Source organism: Cotesia glomerata, linkage group LG10, assembly GCF_020080835.1.
Source record: "Cotesia glomerata isolate CgM1 linkage group LG10, MPM_Cglom_v2.3, whole genome shotgun sequence".
In the NCBI taxonomy this organism is placed as follows: Eukaryota; Metazoa; Arthropoda; class Insecta; order Hymenoptera; family Braconidae; genus Cotesia; species Cotesia glomerata.
In genome coordinates, this window is record NC_058167.1 from 7,492,751 (window position 1) to 7,504,064 (window position 11,314).

Consider the following 11,314-nt stretch of genomic DNA (forward strand, 5'->3'; position numbering starts at 1 on the left):
TACTTATTTTTTTTGTATCAATAAACAATAATTAAACAATACCTGAGTAGTTATTTCTAACAGTTATCAATACTTTATACTACTATATTGATATACTCTAATATTTATTTAAGATTTAAAGATTTATTGATACTATTACCGGTTTTTGCTGTCGTTACTGACGACATGTTCTTAAAATAATAATTGCTGCAGGACCATCTATCATCTCTCTACAAAATCATTATTCCCAAAAAATACTACGCAATCCAGTTTCGTTCTGAAAATACTGGTACACACTGGAAATTTATGAGCATAAAAAACAAGATCATAATTGTTTATTCCGTATTACGACGGATTATTTTATAAATCAAATATTAATAATTGATGTTGCTTTACATACTGTTAATTTGATGAGCCTGGCAAAATAAATAATAAAGTTAACTGTATAAATTAGCTATTATTGTCAAGAGATTTCTGAATCGTTTTGTTTTTTTCCTTTGAGATTTCTTTCTCGATCTCGATCTTTTGTTCTTTTAATAAATGCCGACTGGTGGTTAGAAAGCGCGAATATTCACATTAACAGGCATTCGTATATATATATAAGTTAGATTCCCAAGTTAGTCGAGTGCATGGTATGCTACTTGTTACTACTTTAACCTTGATTAATGATACAATAAAAATTCCTCATTTCCTCAGCTGAAATCCGTTGATTCTTGATCTTATTACAGAAGCATCTCCACTTGGCTGTCTGGGTCATGTTTGGGCAAATAATTGTCAATATGGTATTTATTATTAAATTAAAAATTTTTTACTCCATATACCTTTAAAAGGTAATATTGATTAAAACTATTAAAAGTCAAACTTTAATATCGCGAAATCAGATTCAGAATCACGATCAGGATAATAAAAAGTCTAAGATTGATCATCTTATAGTGAAGAGAGTTTGAGAGCGAGGACCAAAAGTGACTGTTGAGGGATCTGGATCTGGATTAGTGGTTTATCGTCCAGTGAATCTTGAGTATACAGGTATAAGTATAGATGGATGGACATATGTGTACTTTTAGCAGGCTTAATAAAAGTTGGGGGTGATTGGAGGGAGAGCCCAAAAGGTAGTTGTTGTTGTTGTTGTCGTCGTCGTACTTGTAAGAATAAAAATAAAATGGACGGCGAGTGAGTAGGTGAGCGAGGGTGATGGGTGATGGGTGACCAGTATCCAGTATAGGGAACGCGAGTTGCATTTCAATGGGTTTCACCGCTACGCACCGTACGTAAAAGTGTTTCGTGGATTCCAACAGTAGGGGTAAAAACCCTCTGCCATGCCCGTACTAAAAGAACGACAAAGGACGCCGACCATACCACTCAAACATCTAAACTCCTCTATACCCACATCATCCATTTATTTCATCATATATATCATACACACATGTGTGTAATTCCTCCTCACTTAATATCTATTCTTTTTCGTTAGTAAATTTATTTATTTTGAAAACATTTTGCTATTAATACACTGAAAAAAAAATTGATTTCATTCGAGGGAAAAATTCTTGAACCAAGAAAATAATTTTAAAGAGGGTAATTGTCTTGGATCAAGACAAAAAATTCTTGAATCAAGTAAAATTTCCTTAAATAAAGAGAAATTTATTAGTTCAAGAATTTCTACTCAAATCAAGAGGATTAAGTTCTTCAAAATTATATACTTGATTCAAGAACATTTTTTTTTCTGTGTATAATTTGTAAATTAAATATTTTTTATAAAAATAATAATTGAATATTTAATATATAATGGTTGTAGTAATTCCGAGCCATCAACCCCCATAGTGTCTTTAATTTAGGTGTTTTCACGAGTTATTCGGTTATCCTGGAGGTCTCTTCTCTGACGGGAGTGACGGTATACATGTACCCACTCACTCAAAACTACCTAAGTGTATGTTATGTAGATGTATATAGTTGTAGGGTATAAAAGTGGTGGATATACATTGAAACAGGGGTGAGGAGTTGTTACCATGGCGACAACTACCCTGACGCCCAATCGTATGGCTCGTTCTTGTCGTTGACGTGGCCCACGTTATAACGTTACGATGACTACAGCCGGGATCAGACTGGAAAAATTTATAAAAATATTTAAATATTCAGTTTATTAAAATAATAAATCGATTTTTTTGCGATGATGTAGTGAGTTCTACCAATAAAAGTTGTTTTCTATTCTGACAGTTGTTTTAATAATTATTTATCGAGAAAACATATAAACTTAGATTTTAGTGTCTCTCACAAATAACAAAGCTGATTAATTGATAAGATGAAGATATTGTAATAAAAAAATTAATTTATTGCCTTACACTGTAAAAAATCGGGAGTTAATTTTCACTCCTATCTCTCGTAGTACAGGAGTGAAAAAATAAAGCACTTCAAATACGGACAAATTATTTAGATAAAAATAAATTTTATTTAGCTGGAACAATTTTTTTTTTTTTTTTTGGCAGTATAATAAAAAAAAATCAAAATTAAAAAAAAACTTTTATTTTTATTAAATAGAAAAAAAAATAAAAAATTCACTCTGCGGAGCTTTTTTTATTTATTCAATTTTTCTACGTAACAAGACAAATTATTGAATTAATTTTAATATCGAAAATTATTTACAATAAATAAATAAATAAATATTAATTGTATAAAAAAAAGTTTTAATCTTATCAAATGAAAAAAATGTGAAAAATTCTCATCAAAAATAATATATATTGAAGAAAAATAAATATTTAGACAGACTAAAATCGTACTGTTCGTCCAATAAATAAATAATTAAGTTAAATAAAATGAGAAATTAAATGAGAGTGATGATAAGAAGCTGTAAAAGAATTAAACCAGCTTCCAAATAGTCTGACGTAGGTGGTCATATAATTTTTAGAAAGAGGGGAAGAATGATATATATATCCATACATCTATATAAACTCTATGTGATTTTTAGTGATCAAGTCAGAATCGGTTGATAGATCTTCAAGTGAAGTTTGTTAATTATTAATCCCATAAGTAAATTTATAATACTTTGTATTATTACTAACCACATTTACTCAGAAATAATGTCTCGTGTGAGTGTTTTATTAATATCATTTTTGTACCAACAAAAATCTATAAAATCATTGTATATTATAATAATAGTAATGTTACTGTTGTAATATTCAAATCAAGTCAAAATTTAATTTTTTGGCTTTCTACCACCGGACTTTCTACCATCGGAGCTAACATTGAAGGCCAAAAAATTTTAACTTTTGTTTGATAGGAGAGTTTTCGAAGTTAAAAATAAAAAAGCTTTGATAATTAGTAAAAATATCTAAATCAAATGTATAATAATAATTTTTTGAAAATTAAATAATAAAAAGTCGCTACAGTGGTTTTATATCATTTTGAAAGGTGTTGAGCGTAATTGAATACATGATATTTATAATAAAATTTTGTTTTTCAGTTTTTGGTATATTTTTTTATCTTTGTTTGCCTAATTACAATAACAATGGGACACCCTGCACTTGGAAAGAGATTCGCGAATTTTATAAATCGAGAGGATACAACACCACCGCCATGTCCGGCCTGTCCTGATAAAATTAATCGACCTTAACACACAATCTCAGTTATTATTTTTATTATTTATCTCAACCAAAAATAATGTATTAATTGTATATTAATTTGTTTCACATCTGATCATTTGTCGCTTATTACACTGATAGAAGGATTTGTTTATAGTTAAAAATATTTGTTAATATTTAACAAATCATTTATTAGAGACCACTTTTTAGTCCTTAACAAATATTTCTTAGTATTTAAAAAGATTTATTAATATTTAATAAATGAATATCTGATTTATTAAATACAAACAAATCATTTTAAATACTAAGAAATATTTGTTTGATACTAAAAAATGGTCTCTAATATATGATTTGTTAACTATTAACAAATATTTTTTTAATACAAATAAATCCTTCTATCAGTGTATAACATAGACTAACATACTTTTTTACTTGATAAATATTAATACTAAATAATCAATATTAATTTTTAGAAATGTATAATATATAATATTATTTTCGTCCTAGGCGGACGTATGGGGGTTTTTACACGCAGACGACACTCAATTTGTAAATAATACGCGTACGCGCCAGTATCTACTGGGTTGTATACAGTCAACGCTCTCTGTATTTGACTCGTCCGTACAGGACCATTCTCTGTATTTGACTCGTCCTTATCCATAAGAGCTGTGTAAAATCGTCAAATATAGAGGAAGAATGTGGTCAAATACAGAGAGCGGTCAAATACAGAGAGGTCCAATACAGAGAGCGTCGACTGTAGAACTTTATACAGTCGAGGACAATGTCACGCAAGCATCAGCAATCTCTATACAGCCGAGTAGCTTACGTTTCAACTGTCATTTTAAATTGAAAAGCGCACCTTTGATTAACTTCAAGACTTTCATGTATTTTTATTTAGAGGATTAGAGGGTTATGACGTCGTACACTATTTATTTATAAATTGAGTATCCCTTGCACGAAAAAACCCGCATACGTCCGCCATAGGACGAAAAATTTTTTAAGCACCATGGGCAAGCCACGCGCAAATACGGTCTCGGCGATAATTATTTGCAGCAGGGATATAAAGCCTCGGGCCTATCGGGCCTCAGCCTTATACTATCCCTGCTGAAAATATTTATCACCTCAACCGTATTGGCGCGTGGCTCACCCAAGGTACATAAATAACTAATAAGGCTGAGGATAGCCTAGTCGGCTCGGTGCCCGCTTTTCGAAAGAGTGGGACCCGGGTTCGATCCCGGCACGCACCAATATTTTTCAGTGATTATATTTAAAAATATGTGCGTTACATTGCCAGCCTCTGGAAGTGGCAGAGATAGCCGGGCGGCACACGTCTGACTTGGGCGATCACCCAGTTAAGCTACAACTTAATTGGGTGACCACTCTAGTCAGCGTTGGCTAACACGAGGGATCTCTGCACACTAGGAGAAGGGCCTAATGCTCCAGTGGGGTCGATAAGGAAGAGTTCCTTATCAATCACTGTAGACTTAGCCCAGATCCGACTGTACTATCATGGGTTTTCTTTGTGGTTTCCCCATGATTCTGTTCCAACAACCTGAGAAGGTGAGGTTCAAGGTGAATACGGTACAGAAAGCACAAAGTTGGGCCACAGCCGTAAAAATAAAGAGCAGTAACCAAGCAAAATCATTAATGTTGAGAAAGGTTTGGGGTGTAAAGGGGCATAAAAATGCCTATACACTAGAAATTCATAGAAATAGAAAATATATAATATTATATACAAAATGTTCGAAAGTAATTGAGAATATAATTGAGGATGGTTTTACTTGTATCACTGTAGAGTGTTTTACAAGGGAGGGTGGGGAATTATTGTCTCTCCACTTTTTTCTCCGTAATATAATCTCTCAACCCCGTCATTATAACTCTCAACCACTTTTTTCGTCCCCATCCCCCTGCATGTCGGGATTTTTTCTTTCATGCCCGACACACATGTGCTGCGACTGTGGCCGACTTACGCGTTATAATCAGTACCTGCATTTGCATTAGGGTCTTAAATAGTATGGAGGTACTTCTATAATGACATTTTACCTCCATAACTATACGGGAAAACCACAGAAAACCCGACCGGTACAGAGGCTGGCAATGAAACGCACATATTCTTAGTTTATAATCATTGAAAAATATTGGTGCGCGCCGGAATCGAACCCTGGTCCCACTCTTTCGAAATGCAGGTACCGAGCCGATTAGGCTATTGCCAACCTTCTATGTTCGAAAGTATTAAAAATATATTTACTGTCAGGTATTCTGTAATTTTTACGTTTAGTGTTAAATATTAAAAACAAATATTTGGTAAATCCAATTATGCATCATCTCCTAATAACTTAATATTTTATTATAAAAATATCAATCAAAATCATTGTAAAATGCAATTAATATTATATTTTCAGCTAATAAGATTTTAAAATAGTTAAATATGTTTAATTGTATTATTAACTTTATGTTTATTGTTAATATTAACATTCTAATGTATCAATGAATGCCTGTTGTATAAAATATAAAGATATACACTAACCTAATAAAACCGTATATATTTATTTATTTAAATATCCAATAAAACCAATAAATTTAATTTTAAAAAAAATATGATATTATTCCGTTGTCCAATAAAATATGTTAGCTAGAGCTGACAATGTCACCGAAAAGGAAGACTGATCGGAGATATTATCTTGTCTATCATCAGAATGAGTTTGTAAATTTATAGCCGGTTTTAGTTAATATATATATAAGTAAGTATTATTTAACTGAAAAGTATACGTAAGATCGTAAACATTATCTGTATGACATAGTAATTTAATGGGTGGTATCCATGACCAGCAAGGAGTATGTATTGTACGCCAGGAAGCTGTCAACCCGGACATACAGCATACAACACACAAGTATTTAGAGTTTACTACCCATATGTATGTATATATAGAGTATACGTTTAAGGAGAACAGTAGAGAGACGATAGAGAGACGTAATGTAAGGAATGTCAAGCCTCACTATCGCGGTTTTCGACATGGACGGATGGCTTACGTCTCATTGTATGCATATTCCACCAGCTGGACGCCACAACCAAACGGACTACGCTATGTCGTCGTCGGCGTCGTTCGCGTTTTCCATATCCCTGCTGCTCCTTCTGCTTCGGGTGATATGTTCATCCTCTCTATCTATCTATATCTCTGTCTCTGTCTGCGTAACCCGACGATCAAATTACAACCCACTTTATTCCCTGAAATGATTTTTTAACTTACCGCTAAGAAAATTGAAAATTTTCCACTAAAGGGAAGTTATTGATTTCGGTCCGATTTTTAAAAGTCGAGTTTTCATCGGATCTCCACGTTTTGAGGTCCCAGGAAGCCATTCTGACTATTCTCGCCGAGGTGTCTGGCCGTGTGTGTGTAAATAAATTTTTGTCGTACGAGTTCTCAAAAACGAATCAACCGATTGATTTCTACGACGTCATTCGGAAGGGTTTATCAAAATTCAGATCTGATTATATTTGAGAGTTAATCTATCGAGCCATTCCGAAGAAATTTATCAAAAAAACCAAAAAAAAAAATTTTTTTTTTTAATACAACTTTAAAGCAAGCGTAAAAATCATAATAAAACCATGTATGCATTACTTGTACTTAAAAAACTGCGTCGAATGCATTTTTGAAAATGAAAATCGAACGACGCATTCAAAATAGTTGTTTGAAAAGGGCATAGCCGGATTAATATGGGAATTCTGCCCCCATGGCTTTTTTGACTCATACTTAGGGGGTCGATTTGGTATCGAATGAAAATAATTCACACCAATTTTTAGCTCTTTAACTCAAACGGTATTCGAGAATTTCAAAAAAACCTGTTTTTTCAAAATTATTTTTATTTTTATAGTAAAATTCGGAATTGATTAATGATGATTTTTTTCCTAATTCTTACGAGTCCAAAACATGAAAAAATCATATGATCATGATTCTCAAATAGAAAACCGATTTTTAACAGAGAAAAGAAAATTATTTTTTTTTTTTTTCAGCCTTTTTGAAATATGTCACTCACCAAAATTCGTCAGAAAATGTCTTTTATACTCCTCTATACTCAGGAATTTTTTTGAATTTTTAGAAATGGTGGAACAATTCAAAAAAAATTAAAAACTCATTTTTTTTCAAAATCTTGCGTTTTAACAAACTTACATTTTTTTTAGTACACATAAATACGTAGAAAATTTTATTTTTGTTTAAAATTCACAATTACATTACTTCTCAATCTTTATACTAGACAACGATAACGTTAAAACTATGTTTTTCAAAATTTTAGCCAAGTTGGCACATTATAACGCCATCTATCGGGATTTTCTGTATCCATTTATTATTTCTTCTAAGGTTCCGCTTGTTTAGATAACCTAAAAACAAAGAAGCTTCTATGGTTGATGTCATTGTCTGAATAGCAGTTAACGCATTAATTAATTCAGTACTTATATTGACAATATTTTTCGTTCCACCATAAAATTATACTGGAGTATCATTTTTGTTATATTATCTTGTCTCATCTTTATGAGATACTATTTTTTGTCGTTAAATAGTGTCACAGTCGATTACAAAGACTCAAGTAAGTGAAGTTTTATATTTAATCAGTTTATATATGTCCAAATTCCTAATATATAATTTTAATATTGATGTTAGAATGGATTTTGATAAAAATGTATCAATTGTAACATATATTTGCGTAAAGCAGTTGGTTATAAAAAAGTTGTTATGACAATTGATGAAGCTAATATTGCGACAGAAAAAATTGGAAAGAGAGTTCTTGTTAATGATGCCTTTTGTAGTAAGTGTCGAGTTATTTTAACAAGACCACCTATACTTAAGAACACTCAGGATTCATCTGCAGATCAAGTTAGTATCAAAAGTCAGCCATTTTTTCTCAGTCTTCATCCACTACTGTTTCATCCGTATCATCATCTGAAGATCCTTCATATGTTATTGAAGAAAAAATGGAAGAAGAGTTAGAATTTGTGGAGTTGGGTTTTCCCCGAATCATATCGACACATAAATACTGTTGCCTTTGTGGATTATCAGCAAATATCACAACTGTTCCATTTGAAGCACGCAAACAAGTATTTTCGACAAGACGACTCTTTATTCCTGAAGGAAATCGGTGTTGTAAAGATCACATTATAAAAAAGCGGTTTTATGATGAAGAAATTAACAATTTTCGGATTTATTCGAATACCAGTGTATTTGAAGTTCGTGATTTGGAAAAATTACTTGGGCAGCTGGCTATTGGCACTGATTCGTCTATAATTGATAAAATTGGAGATCACTCGTTTTCAGAAAAACAGTTGGAGGTATTTACGAGCCTTACCTGGGAAAAATTGATAAAACTTCGTGAAATGTTAACGTCGATGAGAAAATCAGTGAATCGTAATGTCATTCAAGCTCTCGTTATTTTTTTATTCAAATTACGAACAGGAAATTCAAATGCAGTGATATCTTCCATTTTTGGTTTAGCTCGAGAACAAATGGTATCCGACTACTGTGATGAAGTAATATCTTCATGTGAAAAAGATGTTTTACCTCAGTATTTCGGAATCGATGCTATTAGTAGGGAGACATTACTCGCCAATACCTCTAATACTGCTAAAGTGCTGTATCAAGTGAAAGATGACCAGTTGATATTCATTTGCGATGGAACATATATTCGTCATCAAAAAAGTGCAAATAACGAATACCAGAGGAAATCATATTCTGGTCAAAAGAAAGTTCCTCTGTGCAAACCATTCACGATATGTACTACAAATGGTTTCGTTATAGATATGCTCGGGCCATATACAGCTAATATGAACGATGCTGAGATTATGAGAATCATCTTAAGTGATCCCAATGGTCTGATCAAGTTGCTGAAAAAAGGTGACATTATTGTAGTTGATCGTGGCTTCCGGGATGTGATAGTATATTTAGAAGAATTGGGGTTTAAAGTGCTAATGCCTGCTCTCAAAGGAAAACGCAATCAACTGACCACAGATGAATCAAATGAATCCCGTTTTGTTACCAAAATCCGTTGGGTTGTTGAAGCAGTACATGGAGATATTAAGCAGAAGTTTAGGATTTTAGATCATAAACTAGACAATAAATTGCTTCCAAAAACTGGTGTTTTTTGTCGAATCACTTGTTTTCTGCACAATGAATTTGGTAAGAGACTTGATTCTGATCTCGATCTTTCTGGAAAAATTATTGCCGCCATGAACTCAAAAAAGTATCAAGATAATACCTTAGCCTCAGAAGTAGAGACTAATCGTTGGGCAAGAAGAAAAGTTCCTTTTGCAACAATAACTTCAGATATGTTAACTGATTTTCCTGAACTAACGGAACAAGAACTCAAAATTCTATTCACGGGATCATATCAAATGTCTCAAGCTGTATCGTATTTAGCTGAAATGATGGATGAAAACGGAACGATAATACTTTATTATTTAAAAATTACACCTAATATTATAAAATTCAAAGTCAGATCTCGACATATTAATTCGAAGACATATCATTGTTTTGTTGAATATCAATCAGATAAGAACGATATCTCTGGAATAACTCGATATTGTTGTGATTGTGCAAATGGTAGACGTACTGTTGGATGTTGCTCACACATTGCTGCTATTATATACTATTTATCTCACGCCCGATACTTAGCAAAAATCGTAAAACCAGCTGAGATACTTAGTCGTCTGTTTATTGATGAAAAAATCAGTGTCGTCGTGAATGAAGACAGTGATGAAGACTAGCCTAATTGTTATTTTGATTAAAATTTTTATTTTTTCTGTATCAAAATTCAAAATATTTCCCAATAGTATGAAAAAATATATAAGTATTAACTTTAAGTGTCTTTTGAATCAATAATAACCCTTCTAATCACTTTAACCTACTGAATCTTTCTGTTTATCTTTTGAAAAGATATTTTTTGGTAAAAATAAAATTTTCTACGTATTTATGTGTACTAAAAAAAATGTAAGTTTGTTAAAACGCAAGATTTTGAAAAAAAAAATGAGTTTTTAATTTTTTTTGAATTGTTCCACCATTTCTAAAAATTCAAAAAAATTCCTGAGTATAGAGGAGTATAAAAGACATTTTCTGACGAATTTTGGTGAGTGACATATTTCAAAAAGGCTAAAAAAAAAAAAAAAATAATTTTCTTTTCTCTGTTAAAAATCGGTTTTCTATTTGAGAATCATGATCATATGATTTTTTCATGTTTTGGACTCGTAAGAATTAGGAAAAAAATCATCATTAATCAATTCCGAATTTTACTATAAAAATAAAAATAATTTTGAAAAAACAGGTTTTTTTGAAATTCTCGAATACCGTTTGAGTTAAAGAGCTAAAAATTGGTGTGAATTATTTTCATTCGATACCAAATCGACCCCCTAAGTATGAGTCAAAAAAGCCATGGGGGCAGAATTCCCATATTAATCCGGCTATGCCCTTTGCAAAAATTTGTTTTTCGGTATTTTTTAAGATATCTTCGAGAATTCTCAACCAATCAATACAAACCTGCACGGAAAAAAGTAAACTGTAATATTCACTCGGATTCCGGTTGATCTTTATAGTTTCAAACAGTAAAGCGGACATCGGGGTGGCAAAAATATAAATATTACAGAACTTAATGTAGAAAGTATAAAAGCCACAATTTATAATTTAATATCCAAAATAAGTGATTAGTAGCTGTCACTATAGTAAATAACGACTCTTTCATCTTTAAAAATTACAGTTTCAAACAGTAAAAATTGCCATTTC

At 31.8% G+C, this 11,314-nt stretch overlaps 1 protein-coding gene across 1 annotated transcript; it reads left to right on the plus strand.

Annotated features, from left to right (window-relative positions):
* Nucleotides 1-8,520: 8,520 nt before the first annotated feature.
* Nucleotides 8,521-10,305, plus strand: LOC123273393. Its single transcript, XM_044740793.1, has one exon. It carries the CDS (start codon nt 8,521-8,523, stop codon nt 10,303-10,305), a length of 1,785 nt encoding a protein of 594 aa, XP_044596728.1.
* Nucleotides 10,306-11,314: the final 1,009 nt, after the last annotated feature.

Excerpts from the sequence above, each read along its gene's own strand:
- LOC123273393 (XM_044740793.1), top strand. The coding sequence starts at position 8,521 with ATGGAAGAAGAGTTAGAATTTGTGGAGTTGGGTTTTCCCCGAATCATA.